Raw genomic sequence first — 18,559 nt, forward strand, 5'->3', positions numbered from 1 at the left:
ATTATATACAGATTGCTTGACTTTTTAACTTGGGACTTTTCTATTTTTCAGTTTCTGAATCTTCTCTTTGCAGAAGAGGAGCGAGACAATTGATCAAGGCCAGATGCAGCAGGCTCTGCTTCAACACAGAAAGGGAAATTGGTCCTTCAGGCATGTTTCAATAGGCATTATGTAGGTCAGTTTCACAATAGTACACAAGAATAAGACACTATGCTGGTAAAAAAGAAAAAGTGGATCTTAATTTTTCACGTTTCCAGATCATGATTAGAAAACATTGACAGTCTGTCAATGCATGTACATCACAGATCATCCTCAGTTACCTTGAATAAATGACATATTTTATGAACAAAAAGAGATTGTTTATCCTTCTGTCATCATATTTAGTGCCAATCTTGCTGTGTTGAAAGTAACATGCCATGGACATTGGCAATTTCAATTAATAATAAAAGACAATTCACAATAATCAGAGTGCCTTCATTTAAATACAAGTTTATTTTTGTTACACATGTGGAAATTCACCCAGAGCCTTGCTTGTTATAAAGCCTCCCTTTGTCTTTGAACATCAATCTCCTCTCTTGACCCTTTATCATAGAGGACATGTCTGTAGAGAGTAAAAAAATAAGTTTCCCACAAAAAGTGAGTTTTCATGTCAAATTCCACCTTTAGGACAATCCAGTTTATCGGACAAACAGCAAATGGAATTTCTCCGGATTAATTAGGAATTAATGTTTTTCTGACATTTATTTTATGTTTTACATTTACGGGTTGGTTGTTTAGCAACAAAAGCGATGCATGTTCAACAATGGGGCAAAACAGACAGGTTGACTTAGATTGTTGATAACATGTCAACTATATTTTGTCTCCAATGTTTATTAAAAACATAAATACATTTGCACAATGAGCGAGCACTTATTGTCTCACAAAAACATTGATACATTGGTTAGCTAGCTTGTGAATTTTTATCCATATTAGCATTGACATGAAATCAGTCAAAACATGGTATCAAGAATAAGATGAAACAAGCCAATTGTGATTCCCCACATGGCAGGTTCTTGTCATTGTTGGTAGCTATCTGGCCATCCAGAATCACAACAAGTCACGGACTTCTGCCCCATTGAAGCGTGTGCATCGTTTGTGACGTTGTCAGCTATAAACCATCTATTTATACAATCATGAAATTGACCTACCCAAGCCAATATCCTCTTTTTTCTGATTACATTCCTATTAAAATATTTGTCTGCTACACGAGGCAGGGAAGGACAGACATAAGTCTGGATTCTCACAACTGTTGAGTGTGGACAACATTGGTATCTAGGCTATTTCAACACTAAATACAGATTCAGTTCTTTAGCACGGATGTCAGTCACCGACCACTGCACAACAGTCATATGAACTCAAAAAACAGTGTCTTGGCTCAACAAACCTTGGTTCTTCATCTGCAAGTCATCCACCATGTTTTGAAGGCTGTCCAGTTTTCCTTGCAAGTGCTTGCATGTGTGTCCTGTCAACTCAGCATGCGGATTGGCCACTGGACAAACATTTCAAGTGAAACCACAAGTAAACGCACTCAAAAGGTCAACAGATTAGAGTTCAGAAATTCAACCATTATTATGACGACATACTGTAGTAACAGAGGAACTTCAAGCCCATTTAACTGGTGCAAAGAAGGACTCGGTCATCTCCCACATTGGTTACACAACAGAGGTGTAATAACACTGAAGGCAGTTGGACTTACAGGTGCACATGTCTGCAACAGGGCTTCCTGCCTGAGGCAGAGGCCTGCTCGGTTGTAGATGCGTGGGGCTGTGGTCAGTAGTCAGGAGTGAGTGTACAGGGGACGTGTGGCCCAGTGCCATGGCTCGAGGTGACGATGTGTAGCAAGGCAGAGATGCAACAAAAGAGAAGTCCCGGCCTGTAGAAATAGCAAACGATGTCTAAAGTGGAGGAAAGATTAACTGATCAAAATAGTGTGTTCCTTAATCATATTACATTTGAGAGGACCATAGGGATGATAAAGGAGACTCGAAGAGTGATACGAAATGTGTGAAATAAGGGAAATTAAGCACATGCTTTGTTAACTGTGTATAAGTGGTTGGTCGTACCAACAAAGACAAACTCACTCTCGCTTGAGAAGGTGCTGTTTAAATTCCGCTCATCCAGATCAGTTGTCCTAAGGAGGTGAGGCACACCACTACACATATTGCATACACAAACATGCATTAGAACGATGCCACAGACACTGCACACGCATGTGTGCATAGAAGGCGTGAGGAGTAGAAAAGCCAAGACACAGGTAGGGGCCGGTTGCCAACTGCCATGCTCAGGCAGTCAGACACAAGAGGTTCAAGGATACATGCTCTTACCTGCTATAGGTCCCCTTTGTCGTTTTGGCATTGTTTGTAAAACAATTGGTGACTTCATTACGTTTAAAAAAGAGGCTCCACATTATTTTAGTTAATGGGTTGAATGAGAACCAAATAGAACACAATCTTTGTAAACATTTGCGTAAAAGGTCACTCGTGGTTGTGAAATAAACAGATTGGCGCACACTATAAAATGTGGGGTGAAAACTAGTAACATCATGACCTCTAATGGTCACGTGATCTCTAATAGATGAGGACAGACTTACAGGGTGGTCCTGTGCACTCTCTCTGGAGCAGACGTCCTTTTGATAATGCTGGTGTGTGGTCCGGGGTTCTCAGAAATCACACGTCGCAGCTCTTTGACTAGAGAACGCAGCTCCATAGTGGGGCTTTCCAGCAGCCGCTGCGACTTCAACTGCAAGAGGGGTGAAGAGGTGCTGCGTAAAATACCATTATGGCCAATACCAATAAGGATTACAGTATATTCAACACATAAATCTTTTGTTTACTATCTGGAATCCCTCCATGCTTTGAATAAATTGGCTTAAATCCGTCCGAGTCAAGTCAAACGGTTGATGAGCGAGTCTGTCGTGCTACCACAGGAATGCAATCAGGGTGTGTTTTTAATTTTGGGGAAGTCAGATGTGCTGAGCTTGTATCTTTGTTTTCCACAGCTGAATAAACAGCGATAAAGCAAGGCCCTGGGAGGATTGGAGCCATTTTGTAGGAGATTTCTGTATTGATTTACCTCTAGCAGGCAGTTAGAGCGGTGCTGGGTTGAGGTTAGTGCATTCCGGGCTGTTGGGCTTGTAGGGGAAGAACGCTGAGCATTCCCTGTGTCTCGCAGGTTTTGACCCTGCAGCTCCTGCTGAAAAGACACAGCACTTGAAAAAGCACACAGTAGAAAAGGTAGAGACAGAAAACAACAAGACATCATATGCATTAGACCTCTATAGAGGCAAATGGACACCCGTCTTACTGAACTGTACCTGAGCATGCTGCAGCTTCAGCCGCACAAACGCCTGCTCTTGCAACTGGATGAAGTCTTGACAGTCAATAACACTCCCAGACATCTGAGGAACGTAGCAAGTGTAAAAAAAAAAAGGGGGTCAGTCAAAGCATATATATATATATATATATATATATATATATATATATATATATATATATATATATTTCATACTGTGTGATGAAGCGAATTTACATACAAGGTAGTGCCACACCACCTTGTGTAGGGTCGCCTCCAGTTTGGCCACTTTCTCCCTGAGCAGTCTCTCCAGGGAACGGACGGTCTCCAACTCAGTTGCCATCTGTCTCTTCTCCTCTGTGACTGAGGCCAGCTCCTGGACCTGACGCTTACTCTCCAGACTCTGGTAATGCTTTTCCTGGGAAGAGAGAGACCATATTGAATGGCAGATTATTATACATTTAAGTAAACAAGAGAATCCCTTGTTGTTTAAAATCCCTACATAATTAAGGACACAGGCCTTTTTTTCTGTGTGGAAGCCAGGGCACGTGTAATAGTGAGAGAATGGGGATTAACTCAGAATTTAGAGTTTTGCATCATGGATCCCTAAAGCAGACTGTCAGGTGTTCCTACCTGGCTCAGTTTGTCTATGGTTTCCTCCAGTAGTTGGATTCGGCCCTGGAGAGAGTGGATCTGGTCTCGCTTAGTTTTTATCTGCTTCTGCATTCCCATGGCAACCTTCAGGCCTGGACAGAAAAGGGGATGCAGGTCAGAGAGGACGAGTCAATCAAGGTTCATCTACTCTCATCTCTTTCTGTCTACTCAATGGAGGGGGAAAATTAATTAATACATTATTACTGAAATTATATTTACACCCAAATTGTCATACAAACTATTAACAAAGGTGTATGCCCAATACAAACGTATAACAAACTCGTCGCAGCTCTACCACAAAAATGGAAGAGGCAATTGCTCAAAAGAGAAAGGAATGAATTTGTTGGCCTGCCTCCAAAGAAAATCCATGCATGGCTTAAAATGACTAGTATAAATTGTAAAATGTATCAGTTTTACTTAAGGTCGAGAGGTTTGACAACTATACCAAGGCATTGGGTTTATGAACTGATAGAGAAAACAAATTGACACATCAAAATCCGTTGTTTTCAATTAAAATTATTATATAAAATTCTCGCCACAAAAAAAAGGCTCAATATATTGGGGCATTGAACAGACTCTGCCACTAGGAAACAGAACCAATAGATCATCTCTTTTGGTTTTGTCCTTCGGGGGCTCACTTTTGGTGTCAGGTCCAGGACTGGTTGTTAAGTCACAATGTCTGTGTGGACCTACAAACAGTACTGTTAGGAGATCTGAAGAACCACGATCAAACAATGGAAAATATGATTATACTCTTAGATAAACAATTTATTTTCGGGGGCAATCTCAATAGAAATGGTACAAATAGAGAGGTTCAGACCATCGTTAAGACACCACAGTAAAACAGATGTATATATTGAAAATCAAATAGTAAAATGGTAGTGTACTGGGAAAGATGGGTTAGTCTGTAAATATGTTGGTTGGGATTTTAAAAATGATTTCTTCCAGAGCTCTTTACTCATCCGTTTCAATAGTCAGTTCTCTCAAGTAAAAACCTCATGCCTATACACAGTGTATATTTCCCATAATCATACAAACACAAAATTCTCTACTATACTATAAATGTTCTCCGTGATGTTTGTCAGATGTGCAGTGCTGACCGTGTCCGTCCACCCCCTCTAGGGCCCTCCTGGCCTGGTCCATCTCAGCCCGGGTGGTCTTCAGCTGGGCTTTGAGACTCACCACCACACCCTCCTGCTCCTCACTCTTACTGCTGTGGAGCCTCTTCAACTCCTCATGCTCCTCTGGACAACAGACAGATGGACACACACACTCACACACACACACACACACACACACACACAAAGCACAATAAAGGCTTGATGAACATGAAACACATACAGTACATGCTGAAGTGTTTTTCCAACACAGTGTAGCAACTTCATCATTATTCTTGCCTTTTGCCACTAAAGACCTGTATTACCCCAAAGACTGGAGAAATGGATGCCGTTATATCTAATCATTGAAAGGTCTTCAATATTACAGAATTAATAAAGATCATAATTCATAGAGAAACGTCAACAAATAACGGTTTGGTCACAGGAGTAAAACATTTAATTGGCTAAATCAAGGACACGACGTCAACACAATCGTTTATGTTGATTAGAAGGCCGGCCTCAAGACGGATAACCACAACATTATCCTGCTGATGAAAGAACTGACAGAGTGGGTACGTCATTTTATCTGTGCACGGGGAATATTCTCATATGAAAGCCATCTATAATGACAGCTAGTGTACCTGTGAGGGTGACCAGTTGCATGCGTTGCATCTCTAGCTCAGCGGTGAGCTTCTGTTTCTCCAGCTTTAGCTCCTTGGCACAGTGGCTCTGTTCGGACAGGCCAGCCTGCTGCACTCGCCTCTCCTTCTCCAGCACTGCCAAACACTCCTCACGCTGCTCCAAGTCTGTCTGTACAGGGTGGGACACAGCAGGGTTTGAACATTATTGGTAGGATAGCTTTGAAAACACACCCAAAAAGAAAACATTGGAGTATTATAATCCAAGACAAGGAACAATTATTGGTGTTAAATGAGGATTCCCTTTAGCAGCCTGTATGACCTCTTGCCCAGAGGTGGAGGAAATGACCAACCATGAAATGAAAGTAGGATGATGCAAATAAACTATGATCAAAACTAAGTAGTCAACTAACTCTAGCTAGCTAACTAACAAACCAACCCTTAGCTGTTGGATCTCCAGCTTGTGCTCACTGAGCTGGTTGCTGAGGCGGCTCTTCTCGTCATGCAGGGAGTCAATGCTACGTCCATGCTGTACGGTCATCTGGGTGGTGCTCTCCAGCTGCAGCCGCAGCAGGTTCACCATCTTCTCCCGGTCCTCCAGCTTGAGCCTCAGCACCTCAGTCTCTGCCCTGAGGGCCTGGCAGTGGCCCTGGGCCTCCTCCAGCCTGGCCCGGCCCTGCTGCGCCTCCTGTTGCCTCAGCTGCAGCTCTCTGTCCCTCTCCTCCAGCAGCGCCTGGACCCTCTTCAGCGCCTCGTCCCGGTCCCCCTGTAGGGCCTGCAGTCTCAGCTCCTCGTCCCTGGCCCTGTTTAGCTGGTCTGTGGTCAGTTTCAGCTCCCCTCGCAGCACAGCCAGCTCCTCCTGCTGCTCCCATTGATGCTTCTCGCCTAACAACTGGCAGAGGAGATACAAAACAATAAGTATTTGACAACTAAGGCCTTGGTTTCATTTTTCATTTAAAAAAAAACAACATTTAAACAAACAGCTCAAGGCTTTTCATTTAATTCTCACCTGAGCCTCCATCTGTGCCTGGCAGTCATCTTTGAGAGATCCCACCAGAACCTCCAGCTGCTGCACCCCCAGGCGTCGCTCCTCCAGCTCCCTGCGCAGCCCGTCGCTGGTCACACTGTGACCAGTGTCCCACTCCCACAGCTGTTTGGTCTCCTCCTTCTCAAGGGCCAACTCCTCACGGACCTGCCGGAGCTCTGACTGACCCCACACGTAACACAGTACACACTCTTACTCATCGCAGTTTGTGTTCATACGTTTGGATTTATTCAAAACATTTTTTTTATCAAAGCCACTTTACCATTTATATATCAAATACATTGATAGATGTAGGCTTGTTGGAATATAAAAAATGTGCAATGTGCTTTTTCCACAGCAGCAGGGAGCACACTATGGCTGTATCCTCCCTGTTTATGTCTGAGGCTGGGCTGTCTTACCGTGAGCTGGCAGAGCTGAGAGTCCAGCTCCTCTGCCTGCTGGAGAGATCCGTCTCTCCCTCTCTGGGCCTCCTCCACCTGGGACTGGGCCTCAGCCAACTGCTTCTCCAGAGCACTCACCTGGCACACAACATCATGACAACCCAAACCTTCAGAACCTTCACAATGCAGTGGAGGCTGCTGAGGGGAGGACAGCTCATAATAATGGCTGGAACGCCACTAATGGAATGGCATCAAACACATAGAAACCATGTGTTTGATACCACTCCACTTATTCCGCTCTAGCCATTGCCACGAGCCCTTCTACCCCAGTTAAGGTGCCACCAACCTCCTGTGTTACAATGTCTACACCCTAAACTTCTGTTTGAATAGGCCAAGGCCACTATCATTATTCTAATCATTTAAAACACAATAGAGATATGTAGCCATTACCTTGTCTTCATGGATCCGCTGGCCATCCAGTAGATCGGAGCGCAGGATGGAGAAAGCTGACTCCAAGTCCTTGACCTGAGACTGGTGCACTGAAGCCTGACTCTCACCTTGTTTTCTGGTCAGAAGGAAATAAATGCATGTTTTTGGACACTTTCTGAAAGATAAGACTGATGTTTTACAACTAAATTAAAATATAGGTGATATAATTAATTTGCGGGGGAAAGAGAGCTTTAAATTTAATTCAACTCAGGGAATGTGTAGATATTGTATTGCGAGTTAATTAACGTCTCTCACTGTAGCAATTCCACCTGGACAGACAAGCTGGAGGCACTGCTTCTGGAGCTGCTCAATTTCTCAGTCAATATCGCCACCTCCTGGTCATGACTGGTAATAAGCTGCTCTAGTCTGGAAAGCAAGCCAAGCAAGGCAACTTGACATGTCACCTCAAGGAACTTGTCGTAAACATAACTTACAGTTTTTTTTTTAAATCAGAGAAGTGAATGAATGACTAATCCCAGGTAACCCAAGTGACTGAGGCAAGAATTGTCAAAAGTTAATGAAAAAGTACCTTTCCCTTTGCTCCTTCAACCGTATCTCTGCTTTATCTTGGCATTTCTGTTCTTGAGTCTCCATCTGCTCTTCCACCTGGCACAATGAGTTTGGAATAGAAAGATACAATATCAAGAACAACACGTCAAACCTTTGACAAAAGTGTTTAGAGTGGCATAAAACACAAGACTGATTGTATTACCAGCAGGAATCTTTCTCTCAGATTGCGATTCTCATGCTCCAAGTCCTGTAATACTTTCTGCACCGCAACTCCCAGTGCGTCATGGTTGGAGTACAAATAGTTTCTACACCGTTTCTCATAAGCCAACAGTGTGGAGTGAACCTCCTGTAGTGTACGCTCCATTGACTCTGCTTTACTGCTTTGTGACTTTGCTTCCTCCTCAGCCTCCAGTAGCCTCTGGTCCCCTGTCTGTTTATTGATTTGCAGCGCTCTGATTATTGCATGCATTTTCCCCATTACATCTGCCTGTTTTCTGCTCTCTTTCATTCTGAGGGACAAAACAATTAACATTCACGCAACTTATATCCTTTACTTCCTTACTTTTACAGTTAAAATGAGCTGAGATCTGTCCAAAGGTATACAGTACAAATGGCCTACATTGCAAGGGTTTTAGCATGAATTACCTTAGATCAGTCAGGGCATCTTTCTCAGTCTGGACCTCGTGCAACTTTGTCTGCAGCTTGATGATGGACTGACGCAATTTGAACTTCTGCTGTTCATGAAAAGCACACATCTGGAAAAGTATTAGCAAATGTGCTGCAATCAATGGCAACTCTGTGGCACAGAATTGCATGGCTCTTGAATCGAATAACTTAGTTCAGGAGGCCTCCTTCAACCAGATTATATCAACAACTCTCAGCAGGAAAGGAAAATAAATAGTCCTCCATCTCAGACTAACCTCACTCAGCTGCTTTTGGAGCTCCGACACCTGCTGAGAGTAGTCCTCTATTACATTTTCCAAAACATCTTTCCCGGGGAAGGTTACACCACTTCTGACCACCATCAGATCCAGGCCATCATGGTCATATGTAAGAGGCTGGATCAAAGACGGTCGGTATGGAGACAGCACTTCTGAGTTCTCCTCCGATGAACCATCTTTAAAAATAAATAAATAAAAAGAAATAAAAAAGGGGGCAATAGGGAAAACGTATCACAGCAAAGTACTACAGGTAGCTCCAGAATTCAAAATAGGTTAGTGTCATATTTTGACGTGTTACTGTATAGAGCTAGTACTAGCTAGCTAGTGTATACGCTTTGCAATGGCTATATTTTTATTAATGACACAAGAAAACCTCATACTCACCCATAAAAATGGGAAAGTCATTTATTTGTGAGGGTGAGCTGCTGGGAAATGTGCGTCCCATTTTCTCCATGGTAATTTTAGTTGCATGTTCCACCTCTTCTTGCAGCATTTGGGTCTCCTTGGTTCGTCTGTTGAGCTCCTCACTGTAAAGAAAGCCAACCTAACAAATTCGCTTCCAAATGGATAACGGTTCATGGTGCAAAAGGCAGACTGTTTTTAAATACAGGTAGGTAGCTAACGCCAGTGTTTTGAAAAAGGAGGTAGGGCAGTTAACAGGTAACGTGTTATCTAGCTAGAGAAACTCAGTGGAAAAATTACCTCAACTCATCCAGATTCTTGTACCTTTTAGGGGCAGTACTGGTGTCATTTGTACCTGTAAGGTAGGGGTAGTTATCTTAATTAGATAGCCAAAGAGGGTGGCTCAGTACTGCCACTGCGGATGGCGCCAGGGACCAGCACTATGACAAATAAGCGTTGCTAGCTAACGACGTTATAACTAGCTAGTCAGGTTAATTGACTTACTTGTTGTTGTTGAAATCTCGTGCAATAATCCATCATCAAAAAAATCAGACGATTTATGGATAGATAAATCACTATCTTTAGGTATGGAATTTTGAGATACAGATGACATTATCAGTTGGTTAGGTATCTAGCCTTGTGAGATAGCATGTGCAAATCCACAAGCGCCTGCAGCTACAAGTAACTACTAACGTTATAACGTTAGGGAAGCTTAATCGCTCGCCATGGAAACCGTTGATTTCGTGCTTTCTACAGAGTTGGTGGATTTTAGAAACGTTAGCTAGCTAACTCCCCAAACTTGTTCCTGACTTTATAGATACTATCTCAAGAACGAACAGAAAGATGTTTTACTTTACTGTTAAATACAAAATATTAAAGGGTCGTAGAACCTGTTGTCATCCACCGGTGCCCGATGGATGTTGTAGTTTACGAGACAACGACAGTCGTTGAATCCGCAAAGATGTTATAATTAACCCAAGATAGACCACAGCCTATTGTTTCCAATGGGGACAAATGAGTCATAGTGGGCAGGACAAGCAAGGACGTGGGCAGAGCCAAGCCAAAGCTAGCGAGATCCTATTGGTAAGTTCTAGCAAGTATTTGTATGTTTTGTTCGGAAACGCCTACTCCGTGCAGTGCGCGTGTACAATACCGACATACGCCGTTGCACTCCTTCTAAACAACGCGATTTATTTTTATGTGGCAAAGGGTAACGTCTACAAAACTTAGTCCACTCTGTTCATAACATATTATAGTTTTAAGAACATAAAACCTTTTTGAGATCAAATGTGTAATCGATGAGAAAATGTGCAGAATGTCGGACAAAATCTATCTTGGTCCATCTTCTCCCACTACCGGCCACTGTGCTTCCTCTCACTATCATATTTGGTAGTGATTGGAAACGCCAAGCGGAAGCTTCACATTTATACATTCGTCGAAATATCTCTCATTGTTCTGTGGTTCAAGCGTTGTTGTATTTATTTCAAGACGGACATTATCAACACCAACATTACATTAGATTACCATTTAGGAAACATAGTGTTAATTTACGTTATAGCAAACATAATCGAAATGGAAATGTGAATACTGATTTGATATGTGCACAAATTCGTCTTGTTTCAAGCGTTTGGCAAGGTACGAAATGACTCTGTCTTGTTAGCAAACTTAGCTCACATTAGCTAGCCTAGCTTGTTGACCCTTTTTGCTTTGCAGCTGGTATACTGTATACTCTTAGCATGTAATTTTGAGATACATGGGATCGTTTTTCATTAAAGATTATTAACGTTAATTAATTGCGTCAAAAATAATGTCACCTAATGTCACCTATATACGTGACCTATATACGACCGTTTTTTTCCAGCTAACGTTAGCAGCAAGCTAAATAATATAGTAATCATTCAATGTTTTTTATTTAACATTTTTTTAACTAGGCAAGTCAGTTAAGAACAAATTCTTATTTACAATCACGGCCTACCCCGGCCAAACCCTAACCCAGACGACACTGGGCCAATTGTGCCCCGCCTATGAGACGAGACTGCTTGCTTTTCAATATATCCATTCTACTATCAATAATATTTTGTAGGATACCTTAAGAAATAATGTTAAAGATGGCAGGCAAAGGTCTCCATGTAAACCATAAAACATAATATAATAATAATGTTAATTTAGGTTTCATTAAATAAGCCTTATCAGCAGTTTTGTCAATCACTGCATTTGGCTGTTATTTCTACATTTTGGTGAATATGTCATTTCTGTCCATAACATCATTTGAGGACATAATTTCAGGTCAAAATTAAAAGAATAATACTGAAAGCGACACAAGTTACAGATTTGGCTTTTGTTAGCTGATTAACTCCAGCATTTACAATAAAGTTGAGCGGCGACTTCACTTTTTTTTTAAACTAGCTACTGATTTCAGCACCCAAATAGCCCACAATTACACACAAGATTGTTCTGTGTAATTGTGTGCTATTCTTTGGTTGCTGAAATAAGTTGTTTTTTTTAATGACATTTTATGTGACATTGGTGCTCCAGTCCACCCACCTAAGACACTGCTCAACTCCATTTCAAATTGAGGAGTTGAGTTTAGTCTGCTAAGATTTATGAGTCCTTTTCTGGATCAGAAATGAAAACTAATGATACTGACGTGAGAATATGTGGGGAATAAACGTTTGTCAATAATGATCACTTATATGCAGATAATGAGATATGATGTAGTTGTTAGTTAGCAGTCAGTGAATTCCCTATCAACTTGATGAGGCTGCCATTTTAAACAGCTAATACTAACATTAGCTAACCACCAAAACGTGACTAACTACAACATGAAAATAATATAGCTATATTTCGGATCAAATATTATAGCTAGACCCTTTATGCTAAATGTACCCTGAAAAATAAATAATTATATATGTACTCTGAACAAACGGTTACCTAGCAAACATTAGCTAGCCCTAATGTGTCTAAGCTAGCTAACCAAGGATATCCATGTGACTTCTCCTGGCAAAATTCCTTTAAATCTTTTTCTCAATCTCAAATACTCTTACCACTGTAGCACTGTCCCTAAATAAAGATAATTGTAGACAGCAGTGACGTTTGAAGTGATTTTATTACGGTTAGCTAGTTAAATGAAAAACATTAAGAGCAATCGTAATGGCGTATTTTTGTAGGCACTAACGAAGGCTTAAGGCGTGCGCATTCATAGGTTCCATTCGCTCCTATCAGAACTTGGCAAGGCGAAGCAACTGTTAAGTATCCCTATATTTCTGTCATTATGCTGCTATCATTCTGTTTTTAGTACGCCTGTGTAACAGTATAGACTTTACGTCCGTCCCCTCTCCCCGACCTGGGCGCGAACCAGGGACGCTCTGCACACGTCAACAGTCACCCTCGAAACATCGTTAGCCATCACTCCACAAAAGCCGCGGCCCTTGTAGAACAAGGGGAACCACTACTTCAAGGTCTCAGAGCGACGTCACCGACTGAAACGCCAGTAGCGCGCACCACCGCTAATTAGCTAGCCATTTCACATCGGCTACACCTGCGCAAGAGTCTCACTGGAGATGGGTCTGGCCTGAGTGCAATGGCAACTATGTACTGTGGAAATACGATGAATTAAACATTGTTAAACTGGAACCTAATCGTTGTGTCATGTTTAGTTAACAGCAACCGTCTGTGCTCGCATAATTCCTAAAGACCTTCACTTGAAATATTTGAAAAAGCATCAATATTAATGTTTGTTCCTCTTGAACCACTGTAGCAACAACATAACCAGAAACACTTCCTCAAAATAATAAGAATTAATCTAAGATAAATCAAGAAATCTGTCATTAATTTGGAAGTTTTTGCCGAAGAGGTCTTAGTCACGCAATTTTACATCTCGCTAAGATGTTTGGTGCATGAAAACTAGCCGTCTCGTCGAATGACAACACATTCTTCATGTTCCCACACCTACTAGGAGTAGTACTGTTGACCAATCACCGAAGAAGGGGTGTAGGCTTCGGCTACAGAATATGAGAAGAGTGCAACTGCGTCCCGCAATTTGGGACATTCCTGCATCTCCTGTACATAGACGGGAGGGGCAGGAACACAATAGGTGGCAGTAATGCACTATGACGTTGGATGCCGACCGCTGATAAAACCCACAGAAGAGACGCGGCCGACAATTATAAAAACGTTAGGGCATCTAGCCTCAGGGGATGCCTTGCTTGACCACACCTTCCTTCCTTGCTCCTGGCCTGCCCTGCCCTGCCCTGCCTCTTCCACCAATCCATTTGTTTCTTATGGACAGAAAAGAGCAGAAGCTCTGAGCTGTCCGATCAGGTCCATTGTTTACTGGGCGGTCGACAATGGTAGCTAGCACACACGGGCAGATGGCGTCTTTCGCCCCAGGTGTCGCTAACTAGCAAGTTAGCTAGCACACGGTGCTGTCCAAGCCTCTCGCCCGCTGTGCTAGCGGGAGGCGGGGGCGACTGGTAGACAGTTGCAGTTGCACACTATTGCCGAACTTCGACTTGCCTCAAGAAAAAAATGTGTGTGCTCGAACAGCCCGAAAAAACTGTTTTGACTGGGAAGCATGCAACAGACTTAACTTTCGCTTGTTGGCTAAAAGCTGTGATAAATAAGGTCTGTGGTAAACACAGGCTTCAGAGATCTTATACGTTTTGTTCTACGTGATCATCATCTTCATCATCTAATGTAACTTTTTGTGAATTTTGAAGCGTTTATGTAATCAAAATTATACTTCATAATTCATAAAGGTCATGTTAACTGACTGATGTTATCTCATAGAACAAAACGTATAAGATCTTCTGAGCCTGTGTTAACCTCATACCTTATTTTTGGCGTTTATCCCAAAAACCCAGTCTTTCCCCATAAATTTCCCCCATAGGAATGGTTGAACGAACCAGAGATTTAATTTCCGTTTTTCAGGACTACACACTGGCGAGCTCTATTCTGCTGCATAAATCTGACCTACTGCCGACAGCTTCATGGCGCAGGGCAAGTGAAAAGGGGAAAATATTTTAAAATCCCAGCAACAGAAGATGTCCTGACTGAAATAGCTGGATCAAATGTAAAAAGTGAAATTGAGTTCTGATTGTGTTCTCAACTGTACAATATCGAGCATGTGAGCTCAGAGATGTGTGAAATTGTGACTTAAATCAGATAACTGAACCTTTTCAGATGATGGCATTTTCACATTGACCTGAAATGACCAATTCCAAGCATTTCAAAGGCACATGTTGACAGGTGGTCATGCTTAAGTGTTATATCATGGATCCAAAATCTGATCTGAACAAAATATTATTGCCGATTATTTTCTCTTGTGTTTAGCTGTTGTTTTTATTTTTACAACTGAGAAACCTTTCCTTGTCACTGTTTTAATTATCAATAATGCTATGCTTTTCGTTTTCAAGAATTGTATTGGGCCTATTGTAAAACATTGCTAGCAATCTAGCTAGCTATGATTATGGGTGGCTGCCATTGACATTTTGATACCCTGTGGGTGGGGTAAAACAGTCCCCCTTTCTCTGAGGGAAATGTTACAGTTTATTTGTTTTGGATCTAATCACAACAAAATGTGTTTTTTCAGGATGCAGGATCTTCAAGACCTTGACAATGAAACATGTTGGCTTGTCAAAGAGCTAAAGTCATACATTGCTCAAGAAGCAGACTTTTTACCAAGGGAAACTGGCCTCAATATAATGGAGTCTGCAGCAGAGGTAGGTATTGCTATCCCAGTGACCCAGTTCAATATACTGTACTTACCTTTCAGTAGTGTTTTGATGTGCTATTTTGATGTATTGTTGTGGTGTTTAACATTCATTTTTCAGAATCACAATGGAGTCTCTGCAAAATGCAGAAATGCCAAAGTTGAAGACCTGTGGAGCCTGGCCAGTTTCTTTGGTTTCAGCACCCAGACATTTGTCCTAGCTGTCAATCTACTGGATAGGTTCTTAGCCATTATGAAGGTGTGTATTTTAAAGATATTTGTTTTGTGATGTGGTCACACTGAATATTCTACATAATTGCAAATTGTATGCATTTTCTTTATTGTTAGATACCTGTGTTGTTGTTTACGTTGTGTAAATTTGCATGCTTTTTATTTAGTTTTTAATTATAATCGAACTCTGCAGAAGTAGCCCATTAATGCTGACTAGTGTATCACTATAATGGCATGTTCACAGGTCCAACCTAAGCACGTGCCCTGTATTGGAGTCTCCTGTCTCCATATTGCTGCCAAAATGGTTGAGGACGAGTGCAACATCTCACCCACCCATGAACTCATCCGCATCAGCCAAAGCAAGTTCACTGTGTCTGACCTCAGCCGAATGGAGAAGATCATCTCTGAAAAACTCAACTTGGAGCTCAAAGCCATCACAGCCTTAACCTTTTTACACTTATACCATGCTGTCATTGTATCACTTACATCAGAAAGGTGAGCACTTTGTTTCTCAATTGATCACTTTTCGCGTTATGCCATCAGTGATGTATTTTTCCAATGGCTAGAAGCTGTAAAGTTGATATCCTAATGATCAGTTGACATGAGGATCACATGAGAGTTCCCTTTATTTTAAGGGGGGAGATCCCAAGCATTGAAAGACTGGAAGCCCAGCTAAAAGCCTGCTTATGCCAGCTTATTTTCTCTAAAGCAAAAGTAAGAATTATTCTCAGGCCAATACACTTTTAAATGACAAGAATGTTAACTTTGAGTTGTAGGACTGATACGTTTTTTCATTTTTTTTCTTCAGCCATCGGTGCTGGCACTGTCTGTCATTACTCAGGAATTTGATGCCCTCCAGTCTCTTGCCATGTTGGAAATTGTCCAAGAACTCCAAAGGCACTTAAAGGTATTATACAGTTTACTTACATAGCCCTCAGTTAGATATGACGGTGTTGTGACCAATGACAGTTATTATATTGTTAGAATACAAAGACCCACTGAGGCTGACACTGGCATTATACTTTACCCTGGCACTGAACAAGTGAAGTCATCTGACAACATGCTACATGAAACTAGCACCTTCTGGCTTGGATGACTACTCTCTTTATTTATATTTATTTATGTCTTCCGCCAGCTTCTCAAATGTTTCCTGTTCCCTTCACAGATTGTTGACAGTGAGTTACTCTACTGGAGGGGACTCGTGGCCAAATGCATGACTGAGTACCGCTCAAGTGAATGTAACAAACCAGACAACAAAAAACTGGTGTGGATCGTGTCCAGACGAACCGCCCAAAATTTGCACGCTAATCACTTCAGTGTCCCTGAACTGCCGACTATTCCAGAGGGCAGCTGGGATGAAAGTGAGAGGTAAACAAACAGCCCCTTTTAATGCATCTCACTGTTTAATAACATTTGACTACATTAGAGCTACTGTGTGTGAACATGAAGGCTCATTATTGAATTGTACTGCAGAGTAATGCACCACATAACTTCTACATTGCTATGATGTTTCAGGGAAGAAAGAAAAGTTAACTCACTAATCTGAAGATGGTAATGATTACATCTGTTCTCCCCTGCATATATTTAGTGAGGATTCCTGTGAGGATATGAGCTGTGAAGAGGACAGCCTGTGCGGCTCTCCTGGCAGTGACGCAGAGGGAGCCTTCTTCCCCTCAGAGTTTTGCAACCAGGGCAGAAAATGATACTCCTCTCTTTTTGATGAGCTTCAATTCTCGATAGGGATTGTGTGTGTAACCAGGGTGCTAACTGTAACTTTTCCCTAAATGTAACTTTCCTTGTCGTTCGTAAAACATTTATGTTAATTACTATACAGAATGTGTGGCAGATGGGTATCTAACTCAAGCTGCCTGTGCGACTTGTTAGACCTCTGAGCTAAAGCCTAGGTGTGGAAGCTAACAAATCTTCCGGTCCAAAGTAAGTTTACTGATCACGGGAGCGTATTCAACATACCACCTCTGCTACATATGTATGTATTCTGGAAATACTGAATGACAGGACCTACCAAGTGCCTGTGTTAATCCAATCCAGTTTTACATTTTTTTGTTATGATTTTAGATAGATCTTAGTGGAATTTAAATTGCAATATCTTGGCAGCTGACTGGCAATAAGATCTTAAAATGCCTTTTTAAATATGTTCCTGGTGTCAATCTAAGTCAAAACTTGACACATTCCAGTTGTCATTAAAGGGTTTGTTCATCCAAATTTAAAATGACACATGTTTCCTTACCTGTTGTGTAATAAGCAGTCTATGCACAAGGTATGACAGCAATCCATGCTTTGGTTTAGTTTCCCTGGCACTGTTTCCACATGCTAACATTTTAGCATTTGTGGTACAAATCCCATTCAAGTCATTGGTATTAGGTGTTTTTGCACATCTACACCAAATCATACAAAAGTATCTCAAATTGATTATGAAGCTCAACAAAGTCACTTCTAGATGTGTTGAACATTTTGCATGAAAAATACAACATTAGATTTGTTCCACAAATGCTAAAACTTTAGCATGTGCTAGGGATGCTAAACCAAAAATGGATTGCTGTCAAGCCTTGTCAATAGACAGGGTAAGGAAACCAATACAGTATGTCATTTGGGTGTACTATCTCTTTAAGCACAATGGCAAAATAATTTTCTACCTAGGATGTCCGTCCCACACACTAACTGTTCAATCAATGGGAAATACCCAACATCGGTACATTGTGCAAGTTTTACCGGTTTTATAGAATAGTATTCAAGTAGTAGTTGCCAATTCACCATGTTATTGTAATGTGTTTGTGAGATTATATGCAGGACGATACAGTATGCTATTAATGGTGACTTGTATGGAAGTATGTCAATGGGATTCTGTTAGAGAATGATGGTGATTGTTGATTCAGTACACGTGCAAAATATTTATATGTAAATGAATAACACATTTACATAACTTGTATAAGAAATTATTTTAAAAAAGTGAATGTGTTATCATTCTTTGTGAATAAGCCATTTTATGTTACTGTATATCAACATGTTGTTATAAACAAACCATGTTTGCTTGGAAAAAAGAACCCTGCAAATAAAAGGATTACAATTTTTAAACCCTGTTGTGTTTTCCCTATTATTGTTAAGGCCCAGTGC

The 18,559-nt window shown here is 41.4% G+C and overlaps 2 protein-coding genes across 15 annotated transcripts; one reads left to right on the top strand and one right to left on the bottom strand.

Annotated features, from left to right (window-relative positions):
- Positions 1–463: 463 nt before the first annotated feature.
- LOC135514291 (coiled-coil domain-containing protein 158-like) lies at positions 464–10,421 on the bottom strand. 14 transcript variants are annotated; one of them, XM_064937664.1, is made up of 23 exons: positions 9,991–10,412; positions 9,787–9,841; positions 9,469–9,611; positions 9,064–9,260; positions 8,789–8,898; positions 8,346–8,652; positions 8,163–8,239; positions 7,889–7,999; positions 7,595–7,709; positions 7,163–7,282; positions 6,729–6,926; positions 6,159–6,611; positions 5,723–5,891; positions 5,085–5,228; positions 3,964–4,076; positions 3,572–3,748; positions 3,353–3,436; positions 3,112–3,231; positions 2,630–2,778; positions 2,121–2,170; positions 1,736–1,912; positions 1,424–1,528; positions 464–601 (listed from the first exon to the last, which is right to left on the bottom strand). In XM_064937664.1, exons 1-23 carry the CDS (start codon positions 10,097–10,099, stop codon positions 516–518), a joined length of 3,369 nt encoding a protein of 1,122 aa, XP_064793736.1. In that variant the 5' UTR covers positions 10,100–10,412; the 3' UTR covers positions 464–515. The 14 variants fall into 14 exon arrangements, 9 of the variants coding, with proteins under 9 accessions (XP_064793736.1, XP_064793732.1, XP_064793737.1 ...); XM_064937660.1 differs by having other exon boundaries at positions 2,121–2,191; XM_064937665.1 differs by lacking the exon at positions 2,121–2,170 and adding an exon at positions 2,364–2,377.
- Positions 10,422–10,911: 490 nt separating this feature from the next.
- LOC135514292 (cyclin-G2-like) lies at positions 10,912–18,520 on the top strand. Its single transcript, XM_064937670.1, has 8 exons — positions 10,912–11,121; positions 15,077–15,206; positions 15,318–15,455; positions 15,672–15,922; positions 16,063–16,141; positions 16,236–16,334; positions 16,593–16,795; positions 17,016–18,520. Exons 1-8 carry the CDS (start codon positions 11,084–11,086, stop codon positions 17,128–17,130), a joined length of 1,053 nt encoding a protein of 350 aa, XP_064793742.1. The 5' UTR covers positions 10,912–11,083; the 3' UTR covers positions 17,131–18,520.
- The last annotated feature ends 39 nt before the right edge of the window (positions 18,521–18,559 follow it).

Source organism: Oncorhynchus masou, chromosome 25 (assembly GCF_036934945.1).
Source record: "Oncorhynchus masou masou isolate Uvic2021 chromosome 25, UVic_Omas_1.1, whole genome shotgun sequence".
Lineage (NCBI taxonomy): Eukaryota > Metazoa > Chordata > Actinopteri > Salmoniformes > Salmonidae > Oncorhynchus > Oncorhynchus masou.

What these genes read in the sequence shown, in the direction of transcription:
- LOC135514291 (XM_064937660.1), bottom strand. Translation starts at nt 10,099, where the DNA reads ATGTCATCTGTATCTCAAAATTCCATACCTAAAGATAGTGATTTATCT. An exon ending in CAGCACCTTCTCAAGCGAGA is followed by an intron (nt 1,913 to 2,120) that starts GTGAGTTTGTCT and finishes CTATTTCTACAG; the next exon opens with GCCGGGACTTCTCTTTTGTT. An exon ending in CTTGCAGATGAAGAACCAAG is followed by an intron (nt 602 to 1,423) that starts GTTTGTTGAGCC and finishes TACTCTCTACAG; the next exon opens with ACATGTCCTCTATGATAAAG.
- LOC135514292 (XM_064937670.1), top strand. Translation starts at nt 11,084, where the DNA reads ATGTGCACAAATTCGTCTTGTTTCAAGCGTTTGGCAAG. An exon ending in GGTTCTTAGCCATTATGAAG is followed by an intron (nt 15,456 to 15,671) that starts GTGTGTATTTTA and finishes GCATGTTCACAG; the next exon opens with GTCCAACCTAAGCACGTGCC. An exon ending in TTATTTTCTCTAAAGCAAAA is followed by an intron (nt 16,142 to 16,235) that starts GTAAGAATTATT and finishes TTTTTTCTTCAG; the next exon opens with CCATCGGTGCTGGCACTGTC.